Source organism: Lactuca saligna, chromosome 6 (genome assembly GCF_052625555.1).
Source record: "Lactuca saligna cultivar CGN05327 chromosome 6, ASM5262555v1, whole genome shotgun sequence".
NCBI lineage: Eukaryota > Viridiplantae > Streptophyta > Magnoliopsida > Asterales > Asteraceae > Lactuca > Lactuca saligna.
Window position 1 is genome coordinate 29,314,407 of NC_136422.1, and position 20,059 is coordinate 29,334,465.

At 32.4% G+C, this 20,059-nt stretch overlaps 3 protein-coding genes across 4 annotated transcripts; 1 reads left to right on the plus strand and 2 right to left on the minus strand.

The window, feature by feature from the left end:
* Nucleotides 1-1,562: 1,562 nt before the first annotated feature.
* Nucleotides 1,563-2,663, minus strand: NDHT (Chaperone DnaJ-domain superfamily protein). The gene is made up of 2 exons (XM_078962312.1): nt 2,243-2,663; nt 1,563-2,154 (listed from the first exon to the last, which is right to left on the minus strand). The coding sequence occupies exons 1-2, from the start codon at nt 2,584-2,586 to the stop codon at nt 1,734-1,736; spliced, it is 765 nt and encodes a 254-aa protein (XP_078818438.1). The 5' UTR covers nt 2,587-2,663; the 3' UTR covers nt 1,563-1,733.
* Nucleotides 2,664-4,189: 1,526 nt separating this feature from the next.
* LOC145001643 (Pollen Ole e 1 allergen and extensin family protein) lies at nt 4,190-5,028 on the minus strand. The gene is made up of 2 exons (XM_078960999.1): nt 4,803-5,028; nt 4,190-4,625 (listed from the first exon to the last, which is right to left on the minus strand). Exons 1-2 carry the CDS (start codon nt 4,987-4,989, stop codon nt 4,273-4,275), a joined length of 540 nt encoding a protein of 179 aa, XP_078817125.1. The 5' UTR covers nt 4,990-5,028; the 3' UTR covers nt 4,190-4,272.
* A 10,882-nt stretch (nt 5,029-15,910) lies between these two features.
* LOC145001397 (aspartic proteinase 36-like) lies at nt 15,911-19,723 on the plus strand. 2 transcript variants are annotated; one of them, XM_078960771.1, is made up of 10 exons: nt 15,911-16,480; nt 16,918-17,047; nt 17,143-17,393; nt 17,819-18,046; nt 18,174-18,336; nt 18,438-18,511; nt 18,623-18,719; nt 19,165-19,257; nt 19,349-19,420; nt 19,518-19,723. In XM_078960771.1, the coding sequence occupies exons 1-10, from the start codon at nt 16,242-16,244 to the stop codon at nt 19,530-19,532; spliced, it is 1,362 nt and encodes a 453-aa protein (XP_078816897.1). In that variant the 5' UTR covers nt 15,911-16,241; the 3' UTR covers nt 19,533-19,723. The 2 variants fall into 2 exon arrangements, with proteins under 2 accessions (XP_078816897.1, XP_078816896.1); XM_078960770.1 differs by having other exon boundaries at nt 15,912-16,480; nt 19,194-19,257.
* Nucleotides 19,724-20,059: the final 336 nt, after the last annotated feature.

Sequence of the window (20,059 nt, forward strand, 5' to 3'; positions counted from 1 at the left end):
TCCGTTGCAGCAAGTGAAGTATGATTGTAACAAATGTTGAACAGTTTTAGAACCTTTTATCCAAAATTCATACTCAGAAGTGAGAGTTGGGTCATGCCCCGCCGCTTTGCGCGGGTAGACGGCTAGTATATATATATATATATATATATATATATATATATATATATATATGAGAAATCTCCAATAAAGTCCTAAAATTTTGGCCAGGTTTACGTTTTAGTCCTAATTTAATTTTTGTTTACGAAAAAATCCTAAAAACCAGCAAAAGTATGCATTTTGATCATTTTTGACTCGTTGGAACCGTCAACAAATTAATTTGGGACTATTTCATAAACTGACCCAAAATATTGGGACTATTTCACAAAATGACCCAAAATATTGGGACTTTTCTGCAAAAAAAATATTATGAATTTTCTGCAAACAAAAACTTTATTATTATTATTATTATTATTATTATTATTATTATTATTATTATTATCCAACAGATCCACAATAAATATTTACATTGGTGACCCATTTCAAAATTAGAAAATATTAATTAAAATATCTTATTTAATAGAAAGTAATATGACTTGTTTTGCTTTATCACACAATATCTACTACGTTTTCAAAAAACCACAAGGATCAAATAATGAAAAAGAGCAACACACATGTTGGTAATTTAAATACTTACACACAAGACATACATGCATATCACATGCTCACTATTTGTAAACAATTTGAAAAATCAATAGCTTCTTTTAAATTGTTAAATATTAATATTCTGAATTAAAAACAATAATAACAAATATGAAATGACCATATACAAAGTTAGAATATACAAACAGACATTCATGATTTTAATGCTTAAAGCATTACCATCCACTTAATTTTCACCTTTATAAAATGTCTTTAATATTTTTTAAATTTAAATGTATTTATATGTATTACTAACAATATTAATAATAACAAAATTAAAAAAATTGTATACTTATTTATATTTTTAATAATAATAATAATAATAATAATAATTATTATTATTATTATTATTATTATTATTATTATTATTATTATTATTATAAGGTTTTTGTTTGCAGAAAAGTCCTAATATTTTTTGTTTTTGCAAAAAGTCCTAATATTTTGAGTCATTTTATGAAATAATCCCAAATTAATTTGTTACCGGTTTCAACTAGTCAAAAAGGGTCAAAATGCAAACTTTTACCGGTTTTTAGGATTTTTACGTAAACAAAAATTAGTTTAGGACTAAAACATAAACCAGACCAAAATTTTAGGACTTTATTGGAGATTTTCCTATATATATATATATATATATATATATATATATATATATATATATATATATATATATATATATATATATATATATATATATATATATATATATAAGAGGTAAAAATAATTTAAAAATTAATTTTTTTAATGTTTTTGACCGTTTAACAACGGTTCAAAATCAAAAAATGTGGCCGTTGCAAATTAATTTTCAATCGAAAAATGCCCGTTTACCCGTTATCACCGCAACACCTGGTAACATAACGCGGTATAACAGTTTAGGGAGCAGTGTGTCAACCGATATACCAGCGATTCTTGATGTCCAACTCAGCTTAACGCCAAAGGGCGTTGTCCACTCCGAGCCGTGTAACATTACAACTGTGTTACATGTATTTATCAATTTTCAAACTATACAAATTACTATGTTTGACTATGGGTTTGGTATAAACTATACATAATGACTATTAATAAGGTTCCTTGAAGAAAACCACGTAAATAATACAACAAATAGAGATAAAAATTACTATAATATCAAAAGTAAGAGCCGATTTAGCCTGATCACTCAGCTCCATGTTCCTTCCTCCAAGTCGATCAACCATGTCTGGAATTGACACAAAATTTTCAATATCTTTCATGTACGGATCTTCCAATTTTACCCTCATCTTCTCGGCTTCACGGCTTGCAGATTCCTGAGCCAAAGTCCAATCGTAGAACCTTCGTTTCTCTGAATCGCTCAATACATCGTAAACTTCTCTTAGTCTCATGAACATTTCAGACGCGGTTTTCAGCGGGAGAGAAGTGGTGTCGGGGTGGTATTCTTTTGATAATCTCCGGTAAGCCGCCTTGATTTCTTCCAAGTCGGCTTCTGCTGCCACCCCTAAGAATCTGCCATTGATGAATTGATTGAAGGTCTTATTACAATTATACGATTGCAGATTGCTTGAGTTGTGTTAGCGAATGGAGAAAGACTTACTGGTAATGAGAATCGGTGGAATTGTTGAGTAATTCGGAGAATTTTTCACCGAGTAAGTTGTTTGTCTGGTCTTCTTCTGTTGCAGATTCAGTGGCGCTGCCGCCAACCCATCCGTCATCCTCGTTTTCCCAGTGGATTCTGGTATCGATTCCTGGTGGTGCTCTCCGCCTCCCTCCTCCGCCGCCTCCTTCTCCGTCTGCTGCATAAACCCTTAGGACTCTTTTGCTGTCTACTCCAGTCGTGGGTTTCCAGCAAAAGACGGTGGTGGTTGTGGTGGTGGTGGTGGCGCGTCTTCCTAATAGGAGAGAGAGTTGAGGTGAGGGTATTGCTGTTCTTGCAGCCATATGATTTTGGTGGCTGACAAAGTTGTGACGTTTGGTTTAGAATTTCTCAGTTCAGATGATGTTATTCCTATTTTGTGTGGCTGAAGGGGATTTTTTTATTTGAGGTTATTTTAAAAATAATGGAATCATAAATTGAAAAATGAGATTATTTATAAAAAATAAAATAATTAATTGGTAGATGGCAGCTGATATTAAAAGTTAATAGTTTTTTTTTATATGTAAGTGTTTGATAAAATTAACCATAAATTTTTAAAATTTATATAATTATATAAAATGATTTATTTAAAAAATTATAATTAAATCAACTTTACAAAATTATAAAAAATGTTTTGTTGAACCACTATTTGAAGTTACTTTTGGATTTAAAGATTTTTGAAAATTCAAATAAATACTAGAAGCTAATGTAAAATGAAAACTTTTTCCCTAAATCTTATTAAAAAAACTAGTTTATAACTTGTGGAATCATGATTGCAAAATTAATTAATTAAACTTTCATAGTAAAAACTCATAATTATTAATCATTTATTTTAAATAAATTATTTATTAAGAGATATACCAATATTTTAAAGTTATTATAATGAAATTTAACATATATTTAGAAAAAATATATTTGAATTTTGAAATGATTTGTCTAATATAAACCCTTCGTACGTGTAATAATCTTATCCAATAATATTAATAAGAAGTTATATTAGAGTAACACATGACAAAAAGAGATTACAAATATTCTTTTACTAGTTTATAACCCGTGATAACCACGGTTATAAAATTAATTAAACTTTCGTATTAAAAAATCAAAATCATTAATAAATTATTTTAAATAAATTATTACTTAAGAGATATTTTTTAGTTATATAAAATTATAATCGTTGTTTTAAATAAATATGTGGAGTTATATCATTTTATAATTTATATTGATTTTATTTTATTTTTTAATCTAATGTTATTAATTTAATATAATTAAAGGGAGAAATTTTAAATTTTGAAATTTAAAATGAAGAATCATTATTAATTTAATAAAATTAGAGTGCGAAATTTAAAATTTGAAATTTGAAGTTTAAAATGAATAATTAATAGGTTGACAAGTGACATTATAATTGATATATATTATTAATGAGAGGTTCTAATTACATGACACTTGTCAATATGAGATTAAACCTATTCTATTCTTTTATTAGAAGAGGAAGATTGGAATAGGAATAAATGCAAGAACTTACTAAAAATTGTGTGTACACATATGTAACGAAACCACTATTCATAGATATCATAGTTTTTAATCAAAATTATATTTTGTAAAATAACTTTCAATTATTTTTTTTATTAGTCAATTAAGTTTATCATATTAAAGTGTATCATCAAACATATTTGAGAATTGGGATACGAAAACTCTTTTTAAGGATCTTTTATAAATTATAACCAATACAAGATTATAAACGATAACATAAACATGGTTTTTTCCTTCTAACCAAAGGGCTTGTAGTCCAGCGGTATCAAGTGGTGTCCTCCTTCTTTGAGGTCGAGGGTTCAAGTCTCGTCATGAACATAGGTGAAATAAGTATCGTTAACTTAGGAGTAGATTAGATTTGCCAGTTCAAAAAAAAAAAAAAAAAAAAACTACATATGTCTTTTTCCATTACAAAATTAAACAAACCAAGGAATTCATTTAATCATAAAAACATAAGTATATTAATAGTTCTTTCCCTTCCCATATAAATTATCATCATCATTGGTATCAGGTTCATCACACATAGGCGTGGTATAATAAAACGGACCAAGAACATGTTTGATTGTATCCCTATACACCATAGTCGGGCGACCAAGCTTCACCCCACTCTTGCCTCCAGCAAAATCGGTGGGAATGTTGCAAATAGGGTCAGGCGAAGAGACAAGCCTTGTGAAACAAGATTCAGGTTTTACCTGCTTCCCATGAATGTATTTGTTTATGGTAACCACAAACTCACCAGCTTTATCAGTCTGGTCTCTTCCATAATAAATTATTCTTTTTCTGTTATCCATGCATGTCACAGAAACCGTACAACCTACAAAAGAACCCCAAAAAAAAAAAAAAAAAAAAAAAAAGTGAGACCAGTCAATTAAAACTAGTACTTTGTAATGTTAAATCATGTATTATGATCATGATAAACGAGAGATCAACATTTATTATATGTCGAATATATCTTAAAATAACAGTTGAATATAATTTGTATAACTAATACCTTCAATAGGTTTTTGACCACTAACCCATTCGTTCCACCCCTCGGTGCAATCTTGACAAAGCACTTTGCCACCGACCTGAATGACTCCACCACCACCACCGGTGGCGGCGGCTTCCTCCCAAGATTCTGCTACATTCAACAATGTTAGGGAGGCAATGATCAACAGCATTGACAATACTAGCTTCATATTTCTTTTTTGAAGGGAAAATTTAATTTGGAAAGTAATATAATGGTGATGAATGATATACCTTGCATTTGTGTGCGTATATATACAAAACATGGCATTGACCGATAATTGAAGTACGTGGATGTGAACTACTTGTGACGTGCAGACCATTCTCCTATGGTTGTAATAATTTAACTTTATAATTAAAGTGATCGGATTATTTGGTGGGAAATGAGAATAAAAAAGATTCCCATCTTTTATAAAAATATGTAAACTATTTAAGCGTTCTTGTTTTTTTTTTTTAAGACAAATGATGTCTAAACTAAACTTTTTATAAAAGATGGTTTTCTTTTATGAAGTTTATTCTAGATAAGAATAAATAATAATATCTATAAAAGATGGTTTTCTTTTATGAAGTTTATTAGTGCCTTGGGACACTATTATCAGGGCCTTAGGCTATCTCCATTGATGATGTTTTGAGGTTGGCTTACCAAAAAAAAAAAAAAAAAAAAAGTAAAAGAAAAATGAAATAAACTTGGTGGCTTAGGCTGCAGCAAGTGAGTTCATCGAAAGGCTCGAGCCTTTTTATTTGTTCATATTGTCATGTGTCTTCTTTAGATTATTAGATAGATGTATTTAAATTCATTTTTATATTTAAAACTGTTTTAGTTAACAACTATATTTTATCCTTGGTAAAAAAAAATCAAATAAAATATCCTGAAATATATAATTTATTTTTCTCTTCAAAATAAAAGCAATACTAATATAATTTTTTTTTATACTTTTTAGTATAAAATAAAGTTGGATTGAATTGTTAATGGACGTGAATAATTGTATTTAATTGAGTTGTATAGATAGAAAAGAAAAAAATTACTTTTTATAGAAAAAATTTGAATTATATTGGATTGCTAATAGTCTTAATGTCTAAGTTCCAATCAAGGTTTGGAAGACACATGTTCCTACACCATGTTTTGTGTCTTTTCCCTCTATGGGCCGTGGCGTCATGCATGCTTGCAAGCATGCCCCAAATGCTTGGGTCATTAGTTCGGTCCAGGAAGGATGATAACTCTATAAAATGTTATTAATCAATATCTTTTAGAAATAAATTTAATTAACTCCACATATATTTAAGGAGACATTTTTATATTAACTTGAGGCAACAGTTCTCTTTGGTTTGAAATGGGTGTGCACGACTGGAACTAGCATAATGATAGTATAGATGTCCCTATAGAAGAGCTTTTTTTTTAGAATCAAAATGATTACTTTTACCCAAAAAATTTAGGATAAAAAGAAATTATGCAAATTCATTTCATTGTTTACTCTTTGTTATCTTATTAAACACTCATATGCTTCCGCATTTTAAATATTTTTTAATGTTAAAGACTTGACTGTATTTCTAAAATGATTATTGTTTTTATAAAAATTTGCAACTTTTATTATAAATGTCAATTTTAAATAGTTCATACGAAGTTTGTTAAGGTGGAGGTAGTCCATCCCTTTCATAGATCCTGTGCAACCGCCGCTTCAAGCATCATTGTTGGATATTCATGATCACCCTCAATAGCAGAACCCAGAATTTTGATATGGACGTACAAATATTATCAATATATATTACATGTAGTTATCCAATATCGAGCATTAAAAAACATGTTATAATATCTTTAATTGGGGGTGCAATAACATAAAAAATGTTTATAAATAATAATTTTTATATATATATATATATATATATATATATATATATATATTATAATAATTTTTTGGGGGTACTGTAGTACCCCAACGCCCCATCTAGCTCCTCCACTGATCACCCCTTATGTATTGGTCTTGCATTCCGTTAGATAATTCATCTGGTTCCAATATGTGTAGTCAATGCTACCAAGAATTCTAAGGAATCCATGTCTGGCTTTGTGTGCATTATACAAAAGTTGAGTATCGGTAAAATATTGGTAGTGACAAATATTTAACTTTATACAACTGGACAACACCATGGCAGAAGTTTTAAGTGCATGTGAATTCTTTCTAACATATTCAAATACTTATCTATCGCTCACGAAGTGTTTTCGTACACTAGTTAACGTATTGCTCATGTGCATTTTGTAGTACATTGAAACATCTTTGATACATTGTGTCTCATAATGTTTGTAAGTAGTGATAATTCATCTCCAGATCGCTAACAATATGCATACATAGATGTTTTCTCATCTGATACCTTTTGTGGAATTTCTCCTCACCAAACGTTGCATTATTTGCAAAGCAATTTTGAATCAAAAGCTGTATAGCCTCTTCATGATCTTTTTGGACCATGATTCTCGATCGTCTGGACATGCTAGAATTTGCATTATTCTGGACAAGTACTTGTGCAGTTCGAGATAATGCAGAGCAATGATGAAGATCAATAGGTACATTGTCGGATGCAGATAAATAATAATGATATTCTTCCATTACATATTTCCTAACGATTGGACTCAAATTTTTGGAAAGAGGTGCATGAAATAGGAAAATGATGGAATGAAATTGCAAATTGTTGGAAATGAATTGAAGTAAGTTGGTGGTAGTTGATTTTTTTAATAAAAATATTTGAATGGTAATAAGAGAGACAAAGGCCAAACGTGCATTTGATCCACTAAAGTCTATAAAAACCTATCACATAAATAAGCTTATAAAGCCATAAAAATTTATTCATCCCATCAATATGGGATAGAAGGAAATTATCAACTTGCAATTATCACTCATAATTTCCAACAGTTTAACTAGCCCACACCTTCTACCATTTTGCGGTACCGCTCGGCCATGGGACGATGCAGCTGGTGGTACCCTTGCTCAACCCGCCACGAATAACAAACGATTCTGCCCGTTCTTACATTTACTATTAGGGTTGTGGATTAAAGAAAGAAATGTTCATGGACTTCTTTTTATAGAAAACAGATTTTGAAGTTATTTAAAATATCATAACGGTTTATGTTTGTTCATATTAGATCAGAAAAACTTTACGATGTGATTTAATGTTATTTGCAAAATATGATGTATGTCTATATGTGACAAGTTTTATACTTTTTGTTTCATACCAATTTACCAAGCGACAGATTATATATTTTATGTAAAAGAAATGTCATATTTAATTTTGGCATAATATATAAGAAAGAATGCTTTTGATACTTGTGGAATGTGGATCATGAGGTGGGGACCTCAGTACAACTTAGTTGTTGGACCGGGGCCAAAACCATAACAAATGTCATATATTTAGAAACGAAATAGGTAGAAGAAATTCAGACTTGTAGTGCAAACTTTTGAGTTTTGACACCTAGTGGGACTATAATATCGTCTATTTTTTATAGTGATTGTCATAAAATATGAAATAAATAGAAAGAAACGACATTTTCAAATAAATGGATAATTTTTTTGTGTAAGAGAAGAAAAGAAAACATAAATGCTCCACCAAACTAGAATTATCAACGATAAAAATATTTAACCAACATAAAAACTTGTAGAATACTCTAAATTTCAAGTCAAATGCAAAGCGTATGAGGAAGAACTATATGTTATCTAAGGTCTTTAATATTTTCAAACGTAAGATTTATCCCCCTCAATACCAGTCAAATGCTAAGCATATAAGTAAGTACTACATATAATACATATAAGGGTGATTTTGTTGATCAACAATCTTTTTCCATTCTTTCGTACTTCAAGAGTTCAAGTTATCAACCCACCAAAGTTCATTAATTAATTGATAGAGTAAATTACACAAATAATTTTGGATAATTTGTTTTTGGATAATTTGTGCATTTGGTCCGAACAAAACTGAAATCAAACACTCATTGTCACAAATTTATGCAAGACGTGAACTTAGACATAGAAATTCATACATATGCTTTGATACTTGAAATACAAAATACATATATAGGGTGAACTAATAGAAGTTGAGACCAGTAGTGGTCAGATTGACAATCGAGGTCGAGGAATGATGGAGAATGGTGTCAATTGCTTGATGATAGAGACTGGTGTCGATTGTTTGATGACGAAGATCAAATGTGGTAATTGCTTGACGACAGAGAGTGATGGTAGAGACGATGGGCCAGGCGGCGATTAGGTTGATGGGGTTGTCGTCATAAGTCATATGTCATTACAATTGTCTTGACGACGGAGCAGGCAACGATCGTCGTCAGTCAGAAGCTTGCAACAATATTTAGGTCACAAAGGGGTGATTTTGGGGTTTTGTTACGGATGAAGTGAGAGGTGGAGAAGGAAAGGAAGGAGATGTAGCTCATCAGTGAAGAAAATAGAGGGAGGAGATTCAAATCGACGGTAAGGTGGGTGAAGGAAGCAATCAGAGGTGATAAAGGCGAATATGCAAGGGTGTCGATTAGAAGGTGCAAAAGTAGAGAAATAAGACTAACTTGTATACATTGCACGAGATGGCTCGTGGTCTAGCTGGCCACGACCAATAAGAAGGGAGTAGTTGCACGAGATGGCTCGTGGTCCGTGCACAGTGCACACCATGTCGGCCCATCGTGGTCCAACGTTTTCGTGGTACACCGTGGTCGGGAAAACGAGGGAGAACAACCAATATGAAGTAGCTGTTGAACGTCTAAATGTTTGATATTTAATTTAATTTTTTTAAACAACATTTTTTTTATCTATAACTATCCACTTTTAACCCTCATGTTTCACACCATTATTTCTTTCTCTATACACAATGTTCACACAACATTTTCACAACAATCAAAAACGGATCCCAGCAGAAATACCCCCCCCCCCCCTCACCCACACACACACACACATTTAAACTACTGAAATGAAAAACCTGATAACGCTTTTACGGTAAATAGAACCCCCCGTCAATTCTCGACAATGGAATAACCTCATGTAGTTTTATGAATTTGCTATAAATCGGTTCTCCTATCTAACAAACACTAATTTTCTGACAACCGTTCCAACATTTTTCGGCCTTTCAACAACAATTCCAACAACAAATTTAGCCACAATCATCAAAACCACCACCTTCATAATCAAAACCACCTCATTCACCGGATTTTGTTTCTGAAACTCAACTTTCACCTCAACCTAAAAATAAAAATAAAAATAAAAAAACTTGCCCCACTACCTAATAAATGGTACCATGGACAGAAGAGAAAGGAAAAAAAGCTAGCGGAGGCATGGGGTTCAGCTTCTCAAGACCCAATTGAAGGACATAATTTGTTTTTTGGAGAAAGTTCGAAGCATGTTTTATGCGTTAATGGGAAGTGAAAGTTAAAATCCCAATCAAATTACCACCAAGTTGTGCGATATTCGACTAAATTGCACCCAATTCAGAGGAATTTACAAAAACCTCCAAAATATATGCAAAAGTGGGTCAAAAAAATCTGATGTCTCCAAGGCAACCTTGGATAAATTTGAAAAAACAAAGCTAGCCTTGGTTAAATTTGAAAAATCCACTTCCTTGACTGGTGAAGGGTCGTTAGCCGAACGGGTAGGATAGGACATTAATTCTCATTAATAAGTATAATGAAAGTATACAAAGTAACTAAACTTTTATAAATTCCCAAATCTTAGTTACTTTAGGAAAAATGTGAAAATGGTGTTGTTCCATGAAATTGCACTTTGCACCTTGTTAAGTTGTTAGTGGAGCATGTGTGGTTAATCGACACACTAATTTGGGACTGACAATGTGTGACAAAGGGTAGCTTAGTGTTAATCATGGATCAATGGAGCGTGTGTGGTTAATCGGCACATTGATTAGGTGATTTGTAACATCGAGAGTACCAAGCTAATTTGCATGGTTATTCATACCTTGTTTTTGATCCTCGTTATCCCAGTCACAAACTTGAAGAGCATAATCGAGATTTAAACATGCTATTGAAAAGTTCAATGAATCTCAAAAGAATCTAGGAATTTCAATTCATTTAAAACCTAAATCTTCTTTTTCGTTTTTCATGATGGAAATTGATAAATCTTCATTTACCTTCCTTCAAATATTTTACAATTGGATTATGGCATCCCTCTCCGAATTGAAAAATATTGTGTTGGGTCGTAGCCTTAATATTTCATTTTGGGTGTTATATTAAGGATCCTTATCTAATCTAAACTTTGTCTTTCTTTTCAGATGTCTACTTCAACCAATGCTTCAAACCCAATCCTTTTCGACTCTTTCTCCCTCATGAACTTATGTGGGAGGGTCATCTTCGATGGAACGAATTTCAATGATTGGATTCGAAACATTTGAATGGTCATTCGCTACGAGGACAAAGAATATGTTATCAATAAATAGCTTAAGGAGATTGATGAATCTACTGCTACTCCCAAACAAATTGTTGAATACAAGGCCCATGAGAGGGACGCGACTAAAGTGTCGTGTATTATGATTGCTACTATGACTGTTGAGCTTCAGAAGTCCTATGAGGACTTCTGGCCTTATGAAATGCATCAGGATTTGATGGAAAGGTACCATTAAAGTGCACGGCAGGAAAGGTATGAAATCATAGTCTCCATGATCACTACCAAAATGAAGGATGGAGAGTCCATCACGGCCCACTTGCAAAAGATAAAAAGGTTTGAGGACCAATTGTTGAATTTGAATGTCAACTTCGATGAAGAGTTGCCTATAGATATCATTCTACACTCTTTACCTCCTTGTTATGATCAGTTTCGTATGACCTGTTATATGAAGAAGGAGGAGGTCACTCTAAGCAAACTTCAAGGCCTCTTGAGGACTGCTGAAAGTAGTCTTAAAGGAAAATATGTTGTGTATACTCCTACTGCAAGCGCCCCTATCTTGGCAATTGGAAATGGGAAGGGAAAGAAGAGGAAGGATTCTTCTAAGAGTCCCACGGGAAATTCCCGAGATGGATCTTCTTCTAGTGGGACCAAAGTTGGTTCTGCTATACCTCTCCAAATCCAAAGGGATCAGAGTGCTTCCATTGTCATGAAAAGGTGCATTAGAAGCGAAGATGTCCTAAATACTTGTAGGATATAAAGGATGGGAAGACTAAGCCCACCTTTGCAGGTATTTACACTATTTTTTCTAATAACTCATCACATGCTAATTCTTGGGTCCTTGATACACGATGTGGTTTTCACATTTGTTCTGATTTGCAGGGTCTAAAATAAAGTAGGGATGTGGAGCACGGGAAGATGAACTTGATCATGAGGAATAGGAAAAAGTCGCATGTCACCAAGACTGGAGTTTATTCTTTATTTCTTAGTAATAGCTTAAAATTAGATTTGAATAATTGTTGCTACTAGTCAGATATGTCGAGGAATATTATTTCCTTTCATAGTTTGTATGAACAAGGTTGTACCTTTTCTTTTAATAATGAAATTGGTGGTTTTAATGCTTATTTTAATGATGTACTTTAGTTTGAAGCATTGCCTTGTAATGACATATATGAAACTGTGTTGGTTGTAGATAACTCAGGAAATAATTTATTGCATATCAATTCGTCCAATGGTTTGGACAAAGCATCATTATGGCATTGTCATCTTGGATAAAGTCCATAAGGTGTAATTGAACTATTCAAAACACCAAGGTTATAAAATATCAAAATTAAAAACTATTTAATTAATTTTTTAAGTTATGAACCCAAGAGTTGCACATTTTTGAAACTTTTACTAAATGTTTTAGAATTCAATATTTCAAATTAAACTTTTCAAATTCTAAAACTTGAGGGAAAGTTTTGAAACTCTTCAAAACTTTTGGATTTCATAACTTATGGAGTTAATGTTTAATAAATGAGACTTTCCAAGTTCCATAACTTGAGGACAAATTATGAAACTCTTCAAGACCTTTGTAATTCCATAACTTAAAGAGTTTAAAGTTTCATGAATGAAACTTTTCATATGTCATAACTTGAGGACAAGTTATGAATCTCTTCATGAAACACTTAGATCAAAATACAAACTAATACAATTATCATATAACTTATCATTTACCAATTTAACCTAATTTAACTCTTATTGCAAGACAAGTGTAATCAAACAATACAAATAATCAAATTATCATATAATCAAAATATTATCTTAAAATTTGATAATTGTCTTTTTTTCATTTTGGATGATGGAAATCATTACCTTATCACAAAAAATAATTTTTTTAATAGTTAAAACAGTTTGTGGTAATGATTCTAATCCAAAACTAGTCCAACAAACTGGAAAAAATCGTCCACTGAATAGTCACCACATCGTGGTAACTTTGACCACGTCGTGGTGATCATGCAGATTCTAAAAAAATTATTTTTCTTGCTTTGAAAAATTAACCAATCCATTAATATAACAGAAAACAACCTCTAGGCTCTGATACCACTGTTGGGTTTTAAGTACTATAACACTCTTGTGGTGCATATACAACCCTAAATGATTTGGATCTAAGTTTTCTCTAGTTATACATGCAACAAAAATTATCCAAAGCATGAAACCTATAACTAGCATACAACATAGATATTTGAAACATGAATCACTAGTTAGAAGAATACCTCTTAGTTGTAGCTTGTAGACATTTGATCTTTCAAGAGCTTAGCACCTCAAGTGTGATGCCTCAAACAAGTCATAAACACCATGAACAATTAGATGAATATGAGAGAGAGGTTATGAACCTAAAAATCGGCAAGGCTCTTCATGGAATTCACAAGTCACGATTTTAGGGTTTAGGGAATACATATATAGTGTAGAATTCCAAGAGTCATATGCAAACCCTAATTCTTACACTTAGGCTTATGATCCAATAACTCATATGGACTAACTCTTCATGGACTCTCATATAAACTTAGTCCATCATGGATCAATAGCCTAAACCATATGTATCACTAATTTACATAATCATTCCCCATTAATTTTTTTAGTCTCTTTTGATCACTAAATTAATTTTTGATCAATACTAAGTAAATAATATGATTTCACAATTAATATATTATACTTATAATATATTAATAAATCATAAATAAGCTCTTTCTCAATTATCCATTCTAACAGATTGTTCTGGTGAAGGCAACCTGAAATGGACCATGCTACTCTCGGGTCAAGTACATACCAATTATAGTTATGAGCTTAGACACCTAATCCAACACCATGGTAGCTTTCCCACCATGCCGTAATGACGAGCTTTTGCTGATTCCTTCCAACTTTAAACGATCATAACTTCCTTGTTTCAAATCTGTTTTTGGTGATCTTTATATGCACACGAAGGTATTAACAAGCCCCATAATTTTACCTGACTACTTGTGACTTACTTAACTTAATTCATAAACAGATGCAAAAGTCCTAAAATATTACTTTTTCCAATATTACCCTTGTTGGCCCGAAAACACAATTTAAGGGCTTAAATAACTTAACCAATTTTATCAACATCTAATAAGATCTAAAATTTATTCCCTTGAAGCCTAAGACCGTTACTTGATCAAATTACGGTATGATATTCCAAAATTAGAAACATCCCACAGGTATATGTTACATGAGCCCTTCACCAAAGCACCTTGTAAACAACTTGATCTTCAAGCTTCACATGAAAAAGTGAGAAATAAGCCTTCAATGGAGATCACAATCTCAAAATAAGGGAGAGAGGGTTAATGTTTCTTTAGGGTTCATCTAAGGGTAAAGGATGGTGAATGAGCCAATCCTAGAGGCTTAAGTGCCTTTCAATGCCAGTTAAACCCTAAAAACATGATCAACCCATGTGCCTGAGCTCACCATGACCATACAGGAGTGCCCTGTGCTCATTGGGCAAAAACAGGCCCAAATCCATTTAAATGTCCAGTCCTTTTAAGGCCCAAAATAATAATCCAAATAAAAGGTACATACTAGGAAATAGGATGTTACATCTTTCTTCCCGAAAGACAACTCATAATACCTAATCTCAAAAACACTTCCCTCTATATCACTTCAAGGGCCTTTGATAACTTTGTCACAAAAAAATATAATATAGAAGTAAAGGATCCCCATTTACCGTAGGGATATCTAACCACCTCCTAAAACATAAATTCTGGAACATGGTCTTGCAAGCTGGTCTGTCTTTGAGTTTTGCAAGAATAGCAAAACCGAGTTTGGGTTTGCAAATCAGTGTAATTGATGTATCAAAAATCTGGTCGTGCTGCAAATATAGAATAAGTTAAAACCGTATTCAGGAACAAAAAATGATGAACATTCTGGACATGTTCTTTGCATTCCGGAGTACTCTTCGTGTTCCGGACAAGTTCATCGCACTCCATAATGTTTTTTTGGGGTCTAGAATACTAATTAATGACATATAATACCCTAATACACATAATTAAACTAATTTATGTTGTTCCTAATGTAATGTCAACATGTAATGCTACTCCGGAACGAGTTTTGTTCATTCTGGAGATGTTTTTCGTATTCCCGACTAACTTACTAACAATAAAAAGCTTTAAATCAAACTACTAAAATTGTGTTACATATCTTAAGTCTGAAATGTACAGTAGTGACCGAAATGAATCAGAATGCATTTGTAAATTGAGATTCGGAATGTATCAAAATATTATCCGGAAAATAATTTTCAAAATCGAACTTCTAAATAAACCGTTTTGGTCCGGAATGGATATTCCGGAGGTTTTTTGATGGACCGGTCCAGTTACTTACTCCGAAGTTGACTCCAAAATAGTCCATTCCAGAAACAATGATTATTTTGCAAAAAAAAATAATAATAATATTAAACACACCAAAGAGTGATTAAATTATTAAATTTCCCTTCTATAAAAGACAAAAAGAAAGAGGTAATACGGACACATAAAAACATTTAACAAAACGGGACTAATAATAACCGTCTTAGAGACTAAAACTGATAAATTTCTGAATCATTATCATCGATGATGTCGAATAATTTCTGAAACTAGAACCACATCTAAAAATGTATACCACAGGGCCAAAACTGTAATTTACTCTATATTCAATAATAGATTCACTCGCTCTTTTTTTGGTATGGAGAGTGCAACTTTACTTAAAGGAAAATGTGAATGATGATCATCACCATCATCAATTCTCTCTCTCTACTCCCTCTTTCTCTCTCTATATATCCAAACAAATACATACAACTTCCTGTAAGTATATATACACATTTAAACGTTTATAATCCCAAGCTTCCACTTTCCTTCTTTCCCAAAACCTCTACGATAAGTCGATAAAGCTAACATTTTTCTGCCTGATTCTAGCATTTGCGTACATACCAACATAAATCTATCGACATTCTTATTGTTTTGACAAATTTATTCGTACAAAAGTAATTTGCTTGGGTTTTACTTGATTAAGAAACGCCGGCAAAGACTGGCATGAAGTTCCTGATCATTTTGTTGGTAGCGGCCGCAGCTGCCTTAGCGGTGGACGGCGGTGTCGGTGGGTTTCCGGCCAGGGTTCTGAATTTGGAAAGGGCGTTTCCGGCGAACAAGACGGTTGAGCTTGAAGTCCTCAGAACACGAGACCGCGTGAGACACGCCCGAATCTTGCAACGTTTCTCCGGCGGCATTGTCGACTTCAACGTCGTCGGCACCTCCGATCCTTACTACGGCGGGTAATTTAGTAATTATAGTTTCATCAAAAACCCACAAAAAATTTCATCTTTTGAATTTTTGTGTAGCTTAATCTTTACCAAATGACTTCAATTCTATAATTTCTTCACGCACCAAGTTTCAATTCTTCGTTTCATATCTATTTTTAGAAAATCTCAAGGGTCTGATTTAAATATTCATTATTGTCGGTGACCATGTTCTTTATGTATAAGGTGGTCTTGTTTGTCTGGAATTTCTTTTACAGGGTTATCTTTTTTTATATTTTTCTGGTATGACAATGAGTTTCCATAGGTTCTTCGGTGTCTTATAACTCTGAATTTCCTAATCATACTTTTAAAGAAACTTAAAATAGTATTAGATTATGACAGATATAACTCTTAAACAACAAAAAATTCATGGATTTTGACATTTTGTTACTAATTTATCATCTAATTTATAGGCTGTATTTTACTAAAGTGAAATTGGGTTCTCCACCACAAGAGTTCAATGTTCAAATCGACACAGGAAGCGACATATTATGGGTTACGTGCAATTCATGTAGCGATTGTCCTCAATCAAGTGGATTCGGTGTATGCGTCTTTAAATTCTTTTCAAATTAAACAAATCCCATATCTAATTTCACAATAAAAATCTTTCCTTTCTTGTTTATTGTTCATATTTTTAGGTTCCGCTGAATTTCTTTGATGCTGGAAGCTCATCAACGGCTTCTACAGTGTCGTGTTCAGACTCAATTTGCTCTTCTATAGTTCAAACTTCAGATGCTTCATGTTCAGATAAAACTAATGAATGTGGATATAGCTTTCAATATGGAGATGGAAGTGGAACATCGGGTCATTATGTAACCGATTTGTTGTTCTTTGACACAATTGTGGGCCCCTCCATAGTTGCTAACTCTTCAGCTTCCATTACATTCGGGTAAGCTTCTTCTCACTTCTTTACAAGTTATCTTTCATTACAATATTTATGGTTAAAATGACTGAATCGGTAATGATTTGTGTCTAAATGACCATTTTACCCTTACATTTCAAAATATTCATCAATTTTAACATGTGAGAGAAGCGGAGAAGAAAAAAAAAAAAAGTTTTTCTTTCATTACAAAACGTATGGATAAATGGATGAATTGGTAATGATGTGTGTCTGAATGCGACTAAATGACCATTTTACCCTTAAATTCCGAAAACCAAATTTCACAATATTCATCAATTAAGTAAGAAAACTTTTCAAAAAGAAACAACCCCATAATCAAATAATCTTGTTTTAACTATGCAAACCATGTTTTTGAGAGAAGTTTGTATGTTTTCTAATGATTCTATATGTGCTAAAATGGTGTTTGGCAATAGGTGTAGCACCTATCAATCAGGTAGCTTGACTAAACCAGATAAAGCAATCGATGGAATTTTTGGATTTGGGCAAAATGGTCTTTCTATCATGTCACAATTATCTTCAAGAGGAATTACTCCAAAAGTCTTTTCACATTGCTTAAAGGGAGATGGATTGGGTGGTGGAAAGCTTGTTCTTGGTGAGATTTTGGCCCCGACCATGGTTTATAGTCCCCTTGTCCCATCACAGTACGTATTATTGAAGGGTATTTTAGGAAATATCAAATTTTGCAACTTTTATTTTTGATTATACAATCAGAAAGAAACCGCAACTTTGACTTTTTCTTGTAGTCTTATATAATCTTTGATCTTTCAGGCCTCATTACAATCTTGATCTACAAAGTATTTCAGTCAACGGTCAAATGTTGACCATTGACCCAACTGCTTTTGCCACATCAGATAACCATGGAACCATTGTTGATACTGGAACAACTTTGACTTACCTTGTTTCAGAAGCATTTGACCCTTTTGTCATTTCTGTAAGCTTTGACTTTTTCTTACAATTTTTCAAATCAAAAAAAAAAAAAAAAATGATTCTTGTGTTAAGTGTTTGTGTTTGTTTTTTCATCTTGAATTGAAGATAACTGCTGCTGTTTCACAATTAACAACACCTGTCATCTCAAAGGGCACTCAATGTTATTTAGTTACATCAAGGTACCTCCAAAATGTCTGTTTTATCCTTTTTCACCTATTGATCTTTTCATTTCATTTCAAGAAACATTTAACTGATCTTTTTTCTTTTTCTTTTTTTTGACATATAAACAGCATAAATGGGATTTTTCCAGAAGTTTCCTTAAACTTTGCTGGTGGTGCTTCCATGATTCTTAAACCTGAGAACTACCTTGTACATGGGGATCCTGTTGTGAGTGTTCTTTAATTGTCTCAAAATTTACATTTTTTATAGAGTAAATTACACGAATGGTCCCTAAGGTTTAGGGTAATTTGCACGTTTGGTCCCTAACTTATTTTTTCAACTCGGAAGGTCCCTAATGTTTGTTTTTGTTACGTGTTTGGGCCTTGACTTACCTAAAAAGACTATTTTGCCCTTGACTTTTTAATTTGTTTAAATAAACACATCCCCAACCCTACTCCCTCACCTTGCTTTACCTACCCCACCATTTTTCCCTATTTAATTAATAGTCTTTTTAAGTAAGACAGAGACCAAGCGCGTAACAAAAACAAACAGTAGGGACTTTCCGCATTAAAAAAATAAGTTAGGGACCAAAGATGCAAATTACCCCAAACCATAGGGACCATTCGTGTAATTACTCAATTTATGAGTGGGTCAAAGATTGAGTAACAAAAAGTTTGACTTTTTTCATGTGTGGTTTCACAGGATGGAGGTACACCATGGTGCATTGGCTTTCAGAGAGTTCAGAATGGTGTGTCGATTCTTGGAGGTTAGTTAAAATATAGTAAATGACAATTTTACCCTCAGGACTCCACTAATTGGTTACTGTTTATGACTCATTGAATATGTTTTTGTTGCAGATCTTGTTCTTAAAGATAAGATCTTTGTGTATGATTTATCAAAGAAACGAATTGGATGGACTGATTATGATTGTAAGCATATGATCTTGTTTCTCCCTTTTGTTGTTTTTTTTACTTTCAGATATTATCGAATCATTTCTTAGTGTCTTCTTGATATCCTTTTCATCAGGTTCAAGTGATGTAAATGTCTCAATAACTTCAAGTAAAGATGAATTTAGAAATGCAGGAGAGTTGAGTGAGAACACTTCATCAAGAACCACAAGTGTTCTTCAAGTTCTACTGTTGTTACATATACTATCAATGACATTTGGATCTTTACTCTGGTAGAAATCGTTAATTAATTACCATTTAAAGTTATTCGACTGTTTTCAATCATTGTGCTTGTTTTTTTTTGTTGCAAATTGATCTTTATGGTAGAAACGCAAAAAAGAACATTACATTTTGCAAGATTGATCGGTTTTTAACAAATTGTGAAAATGTAAATGAAAAAAGATAAGGCTTTTGGTACTTTTTGTTCATAGTTGTTCGTTCTTGCAAGATAGAATGTTTTTTTTGTAATTTCTTTAAGGAAAATGATTTATTTACAAAGAGAAAGTCAAGTAAGCTTAGGCTCTTTTAGCTTTGAGTTAAGGAGGCGTATGTGAAATTAGGAGGTTATATGTGGTTGGACAATTGTTTTATGTAGTTTCTAGTATTTGATGTTAAACGATG

What these genes read in the sequence shown, in the direction of transcription:
- NDHT (XM_078962312.1), bottom strand. Translation starts at nt 2,586, where the DNA reads ATGGCTGCAAGAACAGCAATACCCTCACCTCAACTCTCTCTCCTATTA. An exon ending in TCCACCGATTCTCATTACCA is followed by an intron (nt 2,155 to 2,242) that starts GTAAGTCTTTCT and finishes CATCAATGGCAG; the next exon opens with ATTCTTAGGGGTGGCAGCAG.
- LOC145001643 (XM_078960999.1), bottom strand. Translation starts at nt 4,989, where the DNA reads ATGAAGCTAGTATTGTCAATGCTGTTGATCATTGCCTCCCTAACATTG. An exon ending in TGGTCAAAAACCTATTGAAG is followed by an intron (nt 4,626 to 4,802) that starts GTATTAGTTATA and finishes GTTCTTTTGTAG; the next exon opens with GTTGTACGGTTTCTGTGACA.
- LOC145001397 (XM_078960770.1), top strand. Translation starts at nt 16,242, where the DNA reads ATGAAGTTCCTGATCATTTTGTTGGTAGCGGCCGCAGCTGCCTTAGCG. An exon ending in TCAGCTTCCATTACATTCGG is followed by an intron (nt 17,394 to 17,818) that starts GTAAGCTTCTTC and finishes GTTTGGCAATAG; the next exon opens with GTGTAGCACCTATCAATCAG. An exon ending in TTGTACATGGGGATCCTGTT is followed by an intron (nt 18,720 to 19,193) that starts GTGAGTGTTCTT and finishes GTGGTTTCACAG; the next exon opens with GATGGAGGTACACCATGGTG.